This window comes from Ambystoma mexicanum, chromosome 7q, assembly GCF_040938575.1.
Source record: "Ambystoma mexicanum isolate Mex_15411 chromosome 7q, UKY_AmexF1_1, whole genome shotgun sequence".
In the NCBI taxonomy this organism is placed as follows: Eukaryota; Metazoa; Chordata; class Amphibia; order Caudata; family Ambystomatidae; genus Ambystoma; species Ambystoma mexicanum.
The window spans coordinates 1170970399-1170989201 of record NC_090941.1 but is presented as its reverse complement, the minus strand read 5'-3'; the positions used below and the strand labels follow the sequence as shown (position 1 = coordinate 1170989201).

At 47.1% G+C, this 18803-nt stretch overlaps 1 protein-coding gene across 1 annotated transcript in view; it reads left to right on the top strand.

The window, feature by feature from the left end:
• Positions 1 to 14291, top strand: part of LOC138528249 (mucin-4-like) — a 124745-nt gene extending 110454 nt beyond the window's left edge. The window contains exon 7 of the mRNA XM_069639701.1: positions 13451 to 14291. Within this exon, the coding sequence (XP_069495802.1) occupies positions 13451 to 14291 (841 nt within the window). The remainder of the gene's footprint in view (positions 1 to 13450) is intronic.
• Positions 14292 to 18803: the final 4512 nt, after the last annotated feature.

Here is an 18803-nt window from a genome sequence, read left to right as displayed (position 1 = left end):
GGGAGACCTTGCTAGAATCACTGGAAGAAATGCCACCAGTCTTGTTCAGGGAGACCTTGCTAGTGTCACTGAAAGAAATGCCACCACTCCTGTTCCGGGATACCTTGCAAGTATCACTGGAAGAAATGCCACCAGTCCTGTTCAGGGAGACCTTGCTAGTATAACTGGAATAAATGCCACCAGTCCTGTTCAGAGAGACCTGGCTAGTATCACTGGAAGAAATTCCACCAGTCCCATTCTGGGAGACCTTGCTAGAATCACTGAAAGAAATGCCACCAGTCCTGTTCAGGGAGACCTTGCTAGAATCACTGGAAGAAATGCCACCACTCCTGTTCCGGGATACCTTGCAAGTATCCCAGGAAGAAATGGCACCAGTTCTGTTCAGGTAATCCTTGCTAATATCACTGGAAGAAAGGCACCAGACCTGATTGGGGGAACTTGCTTCTTTCACTGAAAGAAATCCTACCAGTCCTATTCAAGGAGACCCTGTTAGTATCACTGGAAGTAATGCCACCAGTTATGTTCAAGGAGACCTTACTAGTATCACCGGAAGAAATGCCACCAGTCCTGTTCAGAGAGACCTTGCTAGTATCACTGGAAGAAATGTCACCAGTCCTGTTCAGGGAGACCTTGCTAGTATCAGTGGAAGAAATGCCACCAGTCTTGTTAAGGGAGACTTTGCGAGTATAACTGGATGAAATGCCACCAGATTTCATCAGGGAGACATTGCAAGTATCATTGGAAGAAACACCACCAGTCCTGTTCAGGGAAACATTGCTAGTATCACTGAAAGAAATGCCACAGTCATATTCAGGGAGACTTTGCTAGTAACACTGGAAGAATGCCACCAGTCCTGTTCAGGGAGAGTTTGCCAGTATGACTAGAAGAAACGCTACCAGTCCAGTTCTGGGTGACCTTGCTAGTGTCACTGGAAGAAATGCCGCCAGTCTGTTCTGGGAGACCTTGCTAGTATCATTGGAAGAAATGCCACCAGTCCTGTTCAGGGAGACTTTGCTAGTATCACTGGAAGAAATCCCACCAGTCCTGTTGAGGGAGACCTTGATTGTATCACTGGAATGAATTCCACCAGTGCTCTAGAGGGAGACCTTGCTAGTATCACTGGAAAAAATGCCACCAGTCCTGATGAGGGAGACATTGCTAGTGTCACTGGAAGAAATGCCACCAGTCCTGTTCAGGGAGACCTTGCTAGTATCACTGGAAATAATGCCACAGTCATGTTCAGGGAAACCTTGCTAGTATCACTGGAAGAAATGTCCCCAGTCCTGTTCAGGGAATCCTTGCTAGCAACACTGGAAGAAACACCACCAGTCCTGGTGAGGGAGAACCTGCCAGTATCACTGGAAGAAATGCCACAAGTACTGATCAGGGGGACGTTGCTTGTATCACTGATAGAAAAGCCACCAGTCCTGTTCAAGTAGACCCTGATAGTATCACTGGAAGAAATGGCACCAGTCCTGTTCAAGGAAACCTTGCTAGTATCACTGGAAGAAACACCACCAGTCCTGTTCAGGGAGATCTTGCTAGTATCACTGGAGGAAACACCAGCAGTCCTGTTCAGAGAAAACTTGCTGGAATCACTGGAAGAAATGCCACCCATCTGTTTAGCGAGACCTTGCTAGTATCACTGGAAGAAATGCCACCAGTCCTGTTCAGGGAGACATTGCTGGTATCACTGGAAGAAATGCCACAAATCATGTTCAGGGAGACCTTGCTAGTATCACTGGAAGAAATTACACCAGTCCCAATCAGGGAGACCTTGCTAGAATCACTGGAAGAAATGCCACCAGCCCTGTTCAGGGAGACCTTGCTAGTATTTCTGGAAGAAATACTACCAGTCCTCTTCAGGGAGACCTTGCTAGTGTCACTGGAAGAAATGCCACCACTCCTGTTCAGGGATACGTTGCTAGTATCATTGGAGGAAATGCCACAAGTCATGTTCAGGGGACGTTGCTAGTATAACTGGAAGAAATGCCACCAGTCCTGTTCAGGGAGACCTTGCTAGTATAACTGGAATAAAAGCCACCAGTCCTGTTCAGAGAGACCTGGCTAGTATCACTGGAAGAAATTCCACCAGTCCCATTCAGGGAGACCTTGCTAGAATCACTGGAAGAAATGCCACCAGTCCTGTTCAGGGAGACCTTGTTAGAATCACTGGAAGAAATGCCACCAGTCTTGTTCAGGGAGACCTTGCTAGTGTCACTGAAAGAAATGCCACCACTCCTGTTCCGGGATACCTTGCTAGTATCCTTGGAAGAAATGGCACCAGTTCTGTTCAGGGAATCCTTGCTAATATCACTGGAAGAAAGGCACCAGACTTGATTGGGGGACCTTGCTTTTTTCACTGAAAGAAATGCCACCAGTCCTATTCAAGGAGACCCTGTTAGTATCACTGGAAGTAATGCCACCAGTTATGTTCAAGGAGACCTTGCTAGTATCACTGGAAGAAATGTCACCAGTCCTGTTCAGGGAGACCTTGCTAGTATCAGTGGAAGAAATGCCACCAGTCTTGTTCAGGGAGACCTTGCTAGTGTCACTGGAAGAAATGCCACCACCTCTATTCAGGGAGACCTTGCTGGTATCATTGGAGGAAATGCCACCAGTCCTGTTAAGGGAGACTTTGCTAGTATAACTGGATGAAATGCCACCAGATTTCATCAGGGAGACATTGCAAGTATCATTGGAAGAAACACCACCAGTCCTGTTCAGGGAAACCTTGCTAGTATCACTGAAAGAAATGCCACAGTCATATTCAGGGAGACTTTGCTAGTAACACTGGAAGAATGCAACCAGTCCTGTTCAGGGAGAGTTTGCCAGTATCACTAGAAGAAACGCTACCAGTCCAGTTCAGGGAGACCTTGCTAGTGTTACTGGGAAAAATGCCACCAGTCTGTTCTGGGAGACCTTGCTAGAATCACTGGAAGAAATGGCACCAGTTCTGTTCAGGGAATCCTTGCTAATATCACTGGAAGAAATGCCACCAGACCTGATTGGGGGAACTTGCTTGTTTCACTGAAAGAAATGCCACCAGTCCTATTCAAGGAGACCCTGTTAGTATCACTGGAAGTAATGCCACCAGTTCTGTTCAAGGAGACATTACTAGTATCACCGGAAGAAATGCCACCAGTCCTGTTAATGGGGATCTTGCTAGTATAACTGGAAGAAATGCCACTAGTCCTGTTCAGAGAGACCTTGCTAGTATCACTGGAAGAAATGTCGCCAGTCCTGTTCAGGGAGACGTTGCTAGTATCAGTGGAAGAAATGCCACCAGTCTTGTTCAGGGAGACCTTGCTAGTGTCACTGGAAGAGATGCCACCACTCCTGTTCAGGGAGACCTTGCTGGTATCATTGGAGGAAATGGCACCAGTCCTGTTCAGGGAGACTTTGCTAGTATAACTGGAAGAAATGCCACCAGATGTCATCAGGGAGACATTGCAAGTAACATTGGAAGAAACACCATCAGTCCTGTTTAGGGAGACCTTGCCAGTATCACTGGAAGAAATGCCACCAGTCCTGTTCAGGGAAACCTTGCTAGTATCACTGAAAGAAATGCCACAGTCATATTCAGGGAGACTTTGCTAGTAACACTGGAAGAATGCCACCAGTCCTGTTCAGGGAGAGTTTGCCAGTATCACTAGAAGAAACCCTACCAGTCCACTTCAGGGAGACCTTGCTAGTGTCACTGGAAGAAATGCCGCCAGTCTGTTCTGGGAGACCTTGCTAGTATCACTGGAAGAAATGCCACCAGTCCTGATGAGGGAGACATTGCTAGTGTCACTGGAAGAAATGCCACCAGTCCTGTTCAGGGAGACCTTGCTAGTATCACTGGAAATAATGCCACAGTCATGTTCAGGGAAAGCTTGCTAGTATCACTGGAAGAAATGTCCCCAGTCCTGTTCAAGTAGACCCTGATAGTATCACTGGAAGAAACACCACCAGTCCTGTTCAGGGAGATCTTGCTAGTATCACTGGAGGAAACACCACCAGTCCTGTTCAGAGAAAACTTGCTGGAATCACTGGAAGAAATGCCACTCATCTGTTTAGGGAGACCTTTCTAGTATCACTGGAAGAAATGCCACCAGTCCTGTTCAGGGAGACATTGCTGGTATCACTGGAAGAAATGCCACAAATCATGTTCAGGGAGACCTTGCTAGTATCACTGGAAGAAATTCCACCAGTCCCAATCAGGGAGACCTTGCTAGAATCACTGGAAGAAATGCCACCAGCCCTGTTCAGGGAGACCTTTCTAGTATTTCTGGAAGAAATACTACCAGTCCTCTTCAGGGAGACCTTGCCAGTGTCACTGAAAGAAAGGCCACCACTCCTGTTCAGGGAGACGTTGCTAGTATCATTGGAGGAAATGCCACAAGTCATGTTCAGAGGGACGTTGCTAGTATAACTGGAAGAAATGCCACCAGTCCTGCTCAGGGAGACCTTGCTAGTACAACTGGAATAAATGCCACCAGTCCTGTTCAGAGAGACCTGGCTAGTATCACTGGAAGAAATTCCACCAGTCCCATTCAGGGAGACCTTGCTAATGTCACTGGAAGAAATGCCACCACTCCTGTTCAGGGAGACCTTGCTGGTATCATTGGAGGAAATGCCACCAGTCCTTTTCAGGGAGACTTTGCTAGTATAACTGGAAGAAATGCCACCAGATTTCATCAGGGAGACATCGCAAGTATCATTGGAAGAAACACCATCAGTCCTGTTTAGGGAGACCTTGCCAGTATCACTGGAAGAAATGCCACCAGTCCTGTTCAAGGAAACCTTGCTAGTATCACTGAAAGAAATGCCACAGTAATATTCAGGGAGACTTTGCTAGTAACACTGGAATAATGCCACCAGTCCTGTTCAGGGAGAGTTTGCCAGTATCACTAGAAGAAACGCTACCAGTCCAGTTCTGGGAGACCTTGCTAGTGTCACTGGAAGAAATGCTGCCAGTCTGTTCTGGGAGACCTTGCTAGTATCACTGGAAGAAATGCCACCAGTCCTGTTCAGGGAGACTTTGCTAGTAACACTGGAAGAATTCCACCAGATTTCATCAGGGAGACATTGCAAGTATCATTGGAAGAAACACCATCAGTCCTGTTTAGGGAGACCTTGCCAGTATCAGTGGAAGAAATGCCACCAGTCCTGTTCAGCGAAAACTTGCTAGTATCACTGAAAGAAATGCCACAGTCATATTCAGGGAGACTTTGCTAGTAACACTGGAAGAATGCCACCAGTCCTGTTCAGGGAGAGTTTGCCAGTATCACTAGAAGAAACGCTACCAGTCCAGTTCTGGGTGACCTTGCTAGTGTCACTGGAAGAAATGCCGCCAGTCTGTTCTGGGAGACCTTGCTAGTATCACTGGAAGAAATCCCACTAGTCCTGTTGAGGGAGACCTTGATTGTATCACTGGAATACATTCCACCAGTGCTCTAGAGGGAGACCTTGCTAGTATCACTGGAAAAAATGCCACCAGTCCTGATGAGGGAGACATTGCTAGTGTCACTGGAAGAAATGCCACCAGTCCTGTTCAGGGAGACCTTGCTAGTATCACTGGAAATAATGCCACAGTCATGTTCAGGGAAACCTTGCTAGTATCACTGGAAGAAATATCCCCAGTCCTGTTCAGGGAAACCTTGCTAGCAACACTGGAAGAAACACCACCAGTCCTGGTGAGGGAGAACCTGCCAGTATCACTGGAAGAAATGCCACAAGTACTGATCAGGGGGACGTTGCTTGTATCACTGATAGAAAAGCCACCAGTCCTGTTCAAGTAGACCCTGATAGTATCACTGGAAGAAATGGCACCAGTCCTGTTCAAGGAAACCTTGCTAGTATCACTGGAAGAAACACCACCAGTCCTGTTCAGGGAGATCTTGCTAGTATCACTGGAGGAAACACCACCAGTCCTGTTCAGAGAAAACTTGCTGGAATCACTGGAAGAAATGCCACCCATCTGTTTAGCGAGACCTTGCTAGTATCACTGGAAGAAATGCCACCAGTCCTGTTCAGGGAGACATTGCTGGTATCACTGGAAGAAATGCCACAAATCATGTTCAGGGAGACCTTGCTAGTATCACTGGAAGAAATTCCACCAGTCCCAATCAGGGAGACCTTGCTAGAATCACTGGAAGAAATGCCACCAGCCCTGTTCAGGGAGACCTTGCTAGTATTTCTGGAAGAAATACTACCAGTCCTCTTCAGGGAGACCTTGCTAGTGTCACTGGAAGAAATGCCACCACTCCTGTTCAGGGAGACGTTGCTAGTATCATTGGAGGAAATGCCACAAGTCATGTTCAGGGGACGTTGCTAGTATAACTGGAAGAAATGCCACCAGTCCTGTTCAGGGAGACCTTGATAGTATAACTGGAATAAATGCCACCAGTCCTGTTCAGAGAGACCTGGCTAGTATCACTGGAAGAAATTCCACCAGTCCCATTCAGGGAGACCTTGCTAGAATCACTGGAAGAAATGCCACCAGTCCTGTTCAGGGAGAACTTGCTAGAATCACTGGAAGAAATGCCACCAGTCTTGTTCAGGGAGACCTTGCTAGTGTCACTGAAATAAATGCCACCACTCCTGTTCCGGGATACCTTGCTAGTATCCTTGGAAGAAATGGCACCAGTTCTGTTCAGGGAATCCTTGCTAATATCACTGGAAGAAAGGCACCAGACCTGATTGGGGGACCTTGCTTGTTTCACTGAAAGAAATGCCACCAGTCCTATTCAAGGAGACCCTGTTAGTATCACTGGAAGTAATGCCACCAGTTATGTTCAAGGAGACCTTACTAGTATCACCGGAAGAAATGCCACCAGTCCTGTTCAGAGAGACCTTGCTAGTATCACTGGAAGAAATGTCACCAGTCCTGTTCAGGGAGACCTTGCTAGTATCAGTGGAAGAAATGCCACCAGTCTTGTTCAGGGAGACCTTGCTAGTGTCACTGGAAGAAATGCCACCACCCCTGTTCAGGGAGATCTTGCTGGTATCATTGGAGGAAATGCCACCAATCCTGTTAAGGGAGACTTTGCTAGTATAACTGGATGAAATGCCACCAGATTTCATCAGGGAGACATTGCAAGTATCATTGGAAGAAACACCACCAGTCCTGTTCAGGGAAACCTTGCTAGTATCACTGAAAGAAATGCCACAGTCATATTCAGGGAGACTTTGCTAGTAACACTGGAAGAATGCCACCAGTCCTGTTCAGGGAGAGTTTGCCAGTATCACTAGAAGAAACGCTACCAGTCCAGTTCAGGGAGACCTTGCTAGTGTCACTGGAAGAAATGCCACCAGTCTGTTCTCGGAGACCTTGCTAGAATCACTGGAAGAAATACCACCAGTCCTGTTCAGGGAGACTTTGCTAGTATCACTGGAAGAAATCCCACCAGTCCTGTTGAGGGAGACCTTGCTTGTATCACTGGAATGAATTCCACCAGTGCTCTAGAGGGAGACCTTGCTAGCATCACTGGAAAAAATACCACCAGTCCTGATGATGGAGTCATTGCTAGTGTCACTGGAAGAAATGCCACCAGTCCTGTTCAGGGAGACTTTGCTAGTATCACTGGAAATAATGCCACAGTCATGTTCAGGGAAACCTTGCTAGTATCACTGGAAGAAATGTCCCCAGTCCTGTTCAGGGAAACCTTGCTAGCAACACTGGAAGAAACACCACCAGTCCTGGTGAGGGAGAACCTGTGAGTATCACTGGAAGAAATGCCACCAGTACTGATAATGGGGACCTCGCTTGTATCACTGATAGAAAAGCCACCAGTCCTGTTCAAGTAGACCCTGATAGTATCACTGGAAGAAATGCCACCAGTCCTGCTCAAGGAAACCTTGCTAGTATCACTGGAAGAAACACCACCAGTCCTGTTCAGGGAGATCTTGCTAGTATCACTGGAGGAAACACCACCAGTCCTGTTCAGGGAAAACTTGCTGGAATCACTGGAAGAAATGCCACCCATCTGTTTAGTGAGACCTTGCTAGTATCACTGGAAGAAACGCCACCAGTCCTGTTCAGGGAGACATTGCTGGTATCACTGGAAGAAATGCTACAAATCATGTTCAGGGAGACCTTGCTAGTATCACTGGAAGAAACACTACCTGTCCTGTTCAGGGAGACCATGCTACTATCACTGGAAGAAATACCACCAGTCCTGGTGAGGGAGACCTTGCTAGTATCACTGTGAGAAATGCCAACAGTCCTGTTCAGAAAGAACTTGCAAGTTTGACTGGAAGAAATTCCACCAGTCCTTTTTAGAGGAACCTTGCCAGTATCACTGGAATAAATGCCACCTACCTGATCAGGGAGACATTGCTTGTATAACTGGAAGAAATGCCAAAAGTCCTACTCAGGGAGACCTTGCTAATATCACTGGAATAAACACCACCATTCCTGTTCAGGGAGACCTTGCTAGTATCATTGGAAGAAATGCCACCAGTCCTGTTCAGGGAGTCCTTGCTCATATCACTGGAAGAAATGGAACCAGTCCTGTTCAGGGAGACCTTGCCAGTATCACTGGAGGAAATTTCACCAGTCCTGTTGAGGCAGACCTTGCTAGTATCACTGGAAGAGATGACACAGTCCTGATGAGGGAGGCATTGCTAGTATCACTGGAAGAAATGCCAACAGTCCTGATCAGGGAGACATTGATAGTATCACTGGAACAAATGCCACCATTCCTATTAATGGAGACTTTGCTAGTATCACTGGAAGAGATCCCACCAGTCCTGTTAAGGGAAACCTTGCAAGTTTCACTGGAAGAAATGCCAACATGTCCTGTTCAGGGAGACCTTGCTAGTATCCCTGGAAGAAATGCCACCATTCCTGTTCAGGGAGACCTTGCTAGTGTCACTGAAAGAAATGCCTCCACTCCTGTTCAGGGAGACGTTGCTAGTATCATTGGAGGAAATATCACCAGTCATGTTCAGGGAGACATTGCTAGTATCCCTGGAAGAAATGCCACCAGTCCTGTTCAGGGAGACCTTGCTAGTGTCACTGAAAGAAATGCCTCCACTCCTGTTCAGGGAGACGTTGCTAGTATCATTGGAGGAAAAATCACCAGTCATGTTCAGGGAGACATTGCTAGTATAACTGGAAGAAATGACACCAGTCCTGTTCAGGGAGACCTTGCAGGTGTCACTGAAAGAAATACCACCACTCCTGTTCAGGGAGACCTTGCTAGTATCACTGGAAGACATGGCACCAGTCCTGTTCAGGGAGTCCTTGCTAATATCACTGGATGAAATGTCATCTGTCCTGTTCAGGGAGAGCTTGCCTGTATCACTGGAAGAAATGCCACGAGTCCTGTTCAGGAAAACCTTGCCAGTATCACTTGAAGGAATGCCACCAGACCTGTTCAGGGAGACATTGCTGGTATCACTGGAAGAAATGCCACAAATCATGTTCAGGGAGACCTTGCTAGTATCACTGGAAGAAATTCCACCAGTCCCAATCAGGGAGACCTTGCTAGAATTACTGGAAGAAATGCCACCAGCCCTGTTCAGGGAGACCTTGCTAGTGTCACTGGAAGAAATGCCACCACTCCTGTTCAGGAAGACGTTGCTAGTATCATTGGAGGAAATGCCACAAGTCATGTTCAGGGGACGTTGCTAATATAACTGGAAGAAATGCCACCAGTCCTGTTCAGGGAGACCTTGCTTGTATAACTGGAATAAATGCCACCAGTCCTGTTCAGAGAGACCTGGCTAGTATCACTGGAAGAAATTCTACCAGTCCCATTCAGGGAGACCTTGCTAGAATCACTGGAAGAAATGCCACCAGTCCTGTTCAGGGAGACCTTGCTAGTATCACTGGAAGAAATGCCACCAGTCTTGTTCAGGGAGACCTTGCTAGTGTCACTGAAAGAAATGCCACCACTCCTGTTCCGGGAGACCTTGCTAGTATCCTTGGAGGAAATATCACCAGTCATGTTCAGGGAGACATTGGTAGTATAACTGGAAGAAATGACACCAGTCCTGTTCAGGGAGACCTTGCAAGTGTCACTGAAAGAAATACCACCACTCCTGTTCAGGGAGACCTTGCTAGTATCCTTGGAGGAAATATCACCAGTCATGTACAGGGAGACATTGCTAGTATAACTGGAAGAAATGACACCAGTCCTGTTCAGGGAGACCTTGCAAGTGTCACTGAAAGAAATACCACCACTCCTGTTAAGGGAGACCTTGCTAGTATCACTGGAAGACATGGCACCAGTCCTGTTCAGGGAGTCCTTGCTAATATCACTGGATGAAATGTCATCTGTCCTGTTCAGGGAGACCTTGCTTGTATCACTGGAAGAAATGCCACCATTCCTATTAATAGAGACTTTGCTAGTATCACTGGAAGAGATCCCACCAGTCCTGTTAAGGTAAACCTTGCAAGTTTCACTGGAAGAAATGCCAACATGTCCTGTTCAGGGAGACCTTGCTAGTATCCCTGGAAGAAATGCCACCAGTCCTCTTCAGGGAGACCTTGCTAGTGTCACTGAAAGAAATGCCTCCACTCCTGTTCAGGGAGACGTTGCTAGTATCATTGGAGGAAATATCACCAGTCATGTTCAGGGAGACATTGCTAGTATAACTGGAAGAAATGACACCAGCCCTGTTCAGGGAGACCTTGCAAGTGTCACTGAAAGAAATACCACCACTCCTGTTCAGGGAGACCTTGCTAGTATCACTGGAAGACATGGCACCAGTCCTGTTCAGGGAGTCCTTGCTAATATCACTGGATGAAATGTCATCTGTCCTGTTCAGGGAGACCTTGCTTGTATCACTGGAAGAAATGCCACCAGTCCTGTTCAGCGAGACCTTGCTAGTATCACTGGAAGAAATGCCACCAGTCTTGTTCAGGGAGACCTTGCTAGTGTCACTGAAAGAAATTCAACCACTCCTGTTCCGGGAGACCTTGCTAGTATCCTTGGAAGAAATGGCACCAGTTCTGTTCAGGGAATCCTTGCTAATATCACTGGAAGAAAGGCACCAGACCTGATTGGGGGACCTTGCTTGTTTCACTGAAAGAAATGCCACCAGTCCTATTCAAGGAGACCCTGTTAGTATCACTGGAAGAAATGCCACCAGTCCTGTTCAGAGAGACCTTGCTAGTATCACTGGAAGAAATGTCACCAGTCCTGTTCAGGGAGACCTTGCTAGTATCAGTGGAAGAAATGCCACCAGTCTTGTTCAGGGAGACCTTGCTAGTGTCACTGGAAGAAATGCCACCACCCCTGTTCAGGGAGACCTTGCTGGTATCATTGGAGGAAATGCCACCAGTCCTGTTAAGGGAGACTTTGCTAGTATAACTGGATGAAATGCCACCAGATTTCATCAGGGAGACATTGCAAGTATCACTAGAAGAAACGCTACCAGTCCAGTTCAGGGAAACCTTGCTAGTATCACTGAAAGAAATGTCACAGTCATATTCAGGGAGACTTTGCTAGTAACACTGGAAGAATGCCACCAGTCCTGTTCAGGGAGAGTTTGCCAGTATCACTAGAAGAAATGCCACCAGTCCTGTTCAGGGAGACCTTGCTAGTATCAGTGGAAGAAATGCCCCCATTCTTGTTCAGGGAGACCTTGCTAGTATCACTGGAAGAAATGCCACCAGTCCTGTTCAGGGAGACTTTGCTAGTATCACTGGAAGAAATGCCACCAGTCCTGTTCAGGGAGACCTTGCTAGTATCACTGGAAGAAACACTACCTGTCCTGTTCAGGGAGACCATGCTACTATCACTGGAAGAAATACCAACAGTCCTGGTGAGGGAGACCTTGCTAGTATCACTGTGAGAAATGCCAACAGTCCTGTTCAGAGAGAACTTGCAAGTTTGACTGGAAGAAATTCCACCAGTCCTTTTTAGAGGAACCTTGCTAGTATCACTGGAAGAAATGCCACCAGTCCTGTTCAGGGAGACATTGTTAGTATCACTTTAAGAAATGCTGCAGTCATGTTAAGGGAGGCCTTGCCAGTATTACAGGAATAAATGCCACCATAACAGTTCAGCGAGACATAGCTTGTAAAACTGGAAGAAATGGAACCAGTACTGATCAGGGGGACCTTGCTTGTAACACCGGAAGAAATGCCACCAGTCCTGTTCAAGGAAACCTTGCTAGTATCACTGGAAGAAACACCACCAGTCCTTTTCAGGGAGACCTTGCTAGTATCACTGGAAGAAACACCACCAGTCCGGTTCAGGGAAACCTTGCTGGAATCACTGGAAAAAAATGCCACCCATCCTGCTCACTTGAAGAAACGCCACCAGTCCTGCTCAGGGAGACATTGCTAGTATCACTGGAAGAAATGCCACAAATCATGTTCAGGGAGACCTTGCTAGTATCACTGGAAGAAACACTACCGGTCCTGTTCAGGGAGACCTTACTAGTATCACCGGAAGAAATACCACCAGTCCTGGTGGTAGAGACCTTGCTAGTATCACTGTAAGAAATGCCAACAGTCCTGTTCAGAAAGAACTTGCAAGTTTGACTGGAAGAAATGCCCACGTCCAGTTTAGAGATACCTTGCTAGTATCACTGGAAGAAATGCCACCAGTCCTGTTCAGGGAGACATTGCTAGTATCACTGGAATACATGCTGCAGTCATGTTCAGGGAAGCCTTGCCAGTATCACTGGAATAAATGCTACGTACCTGATCAGGGAGACATTGCTTGTATAACTGGAAGAAATGCCACCATTCCTGTTCAGGGAGACCTTGCTAGTATCATTGGAAGAAATGCCACCAGTCCTGTTCAGGGAGTCCTTGCTCATATCACTGGAAGAAATGGCACCAGTCCTGTTCAGGGAGACCTTGCCAGTATCACTGGAGGAAATTTCACCAGTCCTGTTGAGGGAGACCTTGCTAGTATCACTGGAAGAGATGACACAGTCCTGATGAGGGAGGCATTGCTAGTATCACTGGAAGAAATGTCAACAGTCCTGATCAGGGAGACATTGATAGTATCACTGGAAGAAATGCCACTATTCCTATTAATGGGGACTTTGCTAGTATCACTGGAAGAGATCCCACCAGTCCTGTTAGGGGAAACCTTACAAGTTTCACTGGAAGAAATGCCAACATGTCCTGTTCAGGGAGACCTTGCTAGTATCCCTGGAAGAAATGCCACCAGTCCTGTTCAGGGAGAACTTGCTAGTGTCACTGAAAGAAATGCCTCCACTCCTGTTCAGGGAGACCTTGCTAGTATCATTGGAGTAAATGTCACCAGTCATATTCAGGGAGACATTGCTTGTATAACTGGAAGAAATGACACCAGTCCTGTTCAGGGAGACCTTGCAAGTGTCACTGAAAGAAATACCACCACTCATGTTCAGGGAGACCTTGCTAATATCACTGGAAGAAATGCCACCAGTCCTGTTCAGGAAAACCTTGCCAGTATCACTTGAAGGAATGCCACCAGACCTGATGTGAGGACCTTGCTTGTTTCACTGAAAGAAATGCCACCAGTCCTATTCAAGAGGACCCTGTTAGTATCACTGGAAGAAATGCCACCAGTTCTGTTCAAGGAGACCTTACTAGTATCACTGGAAGAAATGCCACCAGTCCTTTTCATGGGGACCTTGCTAGTGTAACTGGAAGAAATGCCTTCAGTCCTGTTCAGAGAGACCTTGCTAGTATCACTGGAAGCAATTCCACCAGTCCCATTCAGGGAGACCATGCTAGTATCACTGGAATAAATGCCACCGGACCTGATCAGGGAGACATTGCTTGTATAACTGGAAGAAATGCCACCAGTCCTATTCAGGGAGACCTTGCTAGTATCACTGGAATAAACACCACCATTCCTGTTCAGGGAGACCTTGCTAGTATCATTGGAAGAAATGCCACCAGTCCTGTTCAGGGTGTCCTTGCTCATATCACTGGAAGAAATGGAACCAGTTCTGTTCAGGGAGACCTTGCCAGTATCACTGGAGGAAATTTCACCAGCCCTGTTGAGGTAGACCTTGCTAGTTTCACTGGAAGAGATGCCACAGTCCTGATGAGGGAGGCATTGCTAGTATCACTGGAAGAAATGCCAACAGTCCCGATCAGGGAGAACTTGATAGTATCACTGCAAGAAATGCCACCAGTCCTGTTAATGGAGACTTTGCTAGTATCACTGGAAGATATCCCACCAGTCCTGTTAAGGGAAACCTTGCAAGTTTCACTGGAAGAAATGCCAACCTGTCCTGTTCAGGGAGACCTTGCTAGTATCCCTGGAAGAAATGCCACCAGTCCTGTTCAGGGAGACTTTGCTAGTGTCATTGAAAGAAATGCCACCACTACTGTTCAGTGAGACCTTGCTAGTATAACTGGAACAAATGCTACCAGTCCTGTTCAGGGAGACATTGCTAGTATAACTGTCATAAATGCCACCAGCCCTGTTCAGAGATACCTTGCTAGTATCACTGGAAGAAATGGTACCAGTCCTGTTCAGGGCGATCTTGCTAGTATACCTGGAAGAAATGCCACCAGTCCTATTCAGGGAGACCTTGCTAGTATCCCTGGAAGAAAACTACCAGTCCTGTTCAGGGAGACCTTGCTAGTGTCACTGAAAGAAATGCCTCCACTCCTGTTCAGGGAGATGTTGCTAGTATCTTTGGAGGAAATGCCACCAGTCATGTTCAGGGAGACGTTGCTAGTATAACTGGAAGAAATGCCACCAGTCCTGTTCAGGGAGACCTTGCTAGTATACCTGGAATAAATGCCACCAGTCCTCTTCAGAGAGACCCTGCTAGTATCACTGGAAGAAATTCCACCAGTCCCATTAAGGCAGACCTTGCTAGAATCACTGGAAGAAATGCCACCAGTCCTGTTCAGGGAGACCTTGCTAGTAGCAATGGAAGATATGCCACCAGTCTTGTTCAAGGAGTCCCTGCTAGTGTCACTGAAAGAAATGCCACCACTCCTGTTCAGGGAGACCTTGCTAGTATCACTGGAAGACATGGCACCAGCCCTGTTCAGGGAGTCCTTGCTAATATCACTGGATGAAATGTCATCAGTCCTGTTCAGGGAGACCTTGCTTGTATCACTGGAAGAAATGCCACCAGTCCTGTTCAGGAAAACCTTGCCAGTATCACTTGAAGGAATGCCACCAGACCTGATTTGGGGACCTTGCTTGTTTCACTGAAAGAAATGCCACCAGTCCTATTCAAGGAGACCTTGCTAGTATCACTGGAAGACATGGCACCAGCCCTGTTCAGGGAGTCCTTGCTAATATCACTGGAATAAATGCCACCAGTTCTGTTCAAGGAGACCTTACTAGTATCACTGGAAGAAATGCCACAGCCCTGTTCATGGGGACCTTGCTAGTATAACTGGAAGAAATGCCACCAGTCCCATTCAGAGAGACCTTGCTAATATCACTGGAAGAAATGCCACCAGTATTGTTCAGGGAGACCTTGCTAGTGTCACTGGAAGAAATGCCACCAGTCCTGTTCAGGGAGACCTTGCTAGTATCCCTGGAAGAAATGCTACCAGTCATGTTCAGGGAGACCTTGCTAGTGTCACTGAAATAAATGCCTCCACTCCTGTTCAGGGAGATCTTGCTAGTATCTTTGGAGGAAATTCCACAAGTCCCATTCACGGAGACCTTGCTAGAAACACTGGAAGAAATGCCACCAGTCCTGTTCAGGGAGACCTTGCTAGTATCCCTGGAAGAAATGCTACCAGTCATGTTCAGGGAGACCTTGCTAGTGTCACTGAAATAAATGCCTCCACTCCTGTTCAGGGAGATCTTGCAAGTATCTTTGGAGGAAATGCCACCAGTCATATTCAGGGAGACGTTGCTAGTATAACTGGAAGAAATGCCACCAGTCTTGTTCAAGGAGACCCTGCTAGTGTCACTGAAAGAAATGCCACCGCTCCTGTTCAGGGAGACCATGCTAGTATCACTGGAAGACATGGCACAAGCCCTGTTCAGGGAGTCCTTGCTAATATCACTGGATGAAATGTCATCAGTCCTGTTCACGGAGACCTTTCTTGTATCACTGGAAGAAATGCCCCCAGTCCTGTTCAGGAAAACCTTGTCAGTATCACTTGAAGAAATGCCACCAGACCTGATTTGTTGACCTTGCTTGTTTCACTGAAAGAAATGCCACCAGTCCTGTTCAGGGAGTCCTTGCTAATATCACTGGATGAAATGTCATCAGTCCTGTTCAGAGAGACCTTGCTTGTATCACTGGAAGAAATGCCACCAGTCATGTTCAGGAAAACCTTGCCAGTATCATTTGAAGGAATGCCACCAGACCTGATTTGGGGACCTTGCTTGTTTCACTGAAAGAAATGCCACCAGTCCTATTCAAGGAGACCTTGCTAGTATCACTGGAAGACATGGCACGAGTCCTGTTCATAGAGTCCTTGCTAATATCACTGGAAGAAATGCCACCAGTTCTGTTCAAGGAGACCTTACTAGTATCACTGGAAGAAATGCCACAGTCCTGTTCATGGGGACCTTGCTAGTATAACTGGAAGAAATGCCACCAGTCCTGTTCAGAGAGACCTTGCTAGTATCACTGGAATACATTCCACCAGACCCATTCAGGGAGACCTTGCTAGTATCACTGGAAGAAATGCCACCATTCCTGTTCAGGGAGACCTTGCTAGTATCACTGGAAGAAATGCCACCAGTATTGTTCGGGGAGACCTTGCTAGTATCACTAGAAGAAATGCCACCACTCCTGTTCAGGGAGACCTTGCTGTTATCATAGGAGGAAATCCCACCATTCCTGTTCAGGGAGACTTTGCTCGTATAACTGGAAGAAATGCCACCAGATTTCATCAGGGAGACCTTGCAAGTATCATTGGAAGAAACACCGCTAGTCCTGTTTAGGGAGACCTTGCCAGTATCACTGGAAGAAATGCTACCAGTCCTGTTCAGGGAAACCTTGCTAGTATCACTGAAAGAAATGCCACAGTCATGTTCAGGGAGACTTTGCTAGTAACACTGGAAGAATGCCACCAGTTCTGTTCAGGGAGAGTTTGCCAGTATCACTAGAAGAAATGCCACCAGTCCAGTTCAGGGAGACCTTGCTAGTATCACTGGAAGAAATGCCACCAGTCCTGTTTGGGGAAACCTTGCTTGTATCACTGAAAGAAATGCCACCAGTCCATTTCGGGGAGACTTTGCTAGTATCACTGGAAGAAATCCCACCAGTCCTGTTGAGGGAGACCTTGCTTGTATTACTGGAATAAATTCCACCAGTGCTCTAGAGGGAGACCTTGCTAGTATCACTGGAAGAAATCCCACCAGTCCTGTTGAGGGAGACCTTGCTTGTATTACTGGAATAAATTCCACCAGTGCTCTAGAGGGAGACCTTGCTAGTATCACTGGAAGAAATGCCACAGTCCTGTTCAGGGAGACCTTGCTAGTATCACTGGAAATAATGCCACAGTCATGTTCAGGGAAACATTGCTAGTATCACTGGAAGAAATATCCCCAGTCCTGTTCAGGGAGACCTTGCTAGTATCACCGGAAATAATGCCACAGTCATGTTCAGGGAAACATTGCTAGTATGACTGGATTAAACACCACCAGTCCTGGTGAGGGAGAACCTGCCAGTATCACTGGAAGAAATGCCACCAGTACTGATCAGGGGACCTCCCTTGTATCACTGGAAGGAAAGCCACCAGTCCTGTTCAAGGAAACCTTGCTAGTATCATTGGAAGAAACACCACCAGTCCTGTTCAGGGAGAATTTCCTAGTATCACTGGAGGAAACACCACCAGTCCTGTTCAGGGAAACCTTGCTGGAATCACTGGAAGAAATGCCACCCATCCTGTTTAGCGAGACCTTGCTGGTATCACTGGAAGAAACGCCACCAGTCCTGTTCAGGGAGACATTGCTGGTATCACTGGAAGAAATGCCACAAATCATGTTCAAGGAAACCTTGCTAGTATCACTGGACGAAACACTACCTGTCCTGTTCAGGGAGACCATGCTAGTATCACTGGAAAAAATACCACCAGTCCTGGTGAGGGAGACCTTGCTAGTATCACTGTGAGAAATGCCAACAGTCCTGTTCAGAGAGAACTTGCAAGTTTGACTGGATGAAATTCCACCTGTCCAGTTTAGAGGGACCTTGCTAGTATCACTGGAAGAAATGCACCCGTCCTGTTCAGGGAGACATTGCAAGTATCACTTGAAGAAATGCTGCAGTCATGTTAAGGTGGCCTTGTCAGTATCACTGGAATAAATGCCACCAGAACAGATCAGGGAGATATAGCTTGTAAAACTGGAAGAAATGCCACCAGTCCTATTCAGGGAGACCTTGCTAGTATCACTGGAATAAACACCACCATTCCTTGCCAGGGAGACCCTGCTAGTATCACTGGAAGAAATGGAACCAGTCCTGTTCAGGGCAATCTTGCTAGTATCACTGGAAGAAACACGACCACTCCTGGTGAGGGAGAACCTGCCAGTATCGCTGGAAGAAATGCCACCAGTACTGATCATGGGGACCTTGCTTGTATCACTGGAAGAAATTCCACCAGTCCTGTTCAAGTAGACCCTGAGAGTATCCCTGGAATAAATGCCACCAGTCCTGTTCAAGGAAACCTTGCTAGTGTCACTGGAAGAAACACCACCAGTCCTGTTCAGGGAGACCTTGCTAGTATCACTGGAAGAAACACCACCAGTCGGTTCAGGGAAACCTTGCGGGAATCACTGGAAGACATGTCACCCATCCTGCTCACTGGAAGAAACGCCCCCAGTCCTGTTTAGGGAGACCTTGCCAGCATCACTGGAAGAAATGCCACCAGTCCTGTTCAAGTAGACCCTGATAGTATCACTGGAAGACATGCCACCAGT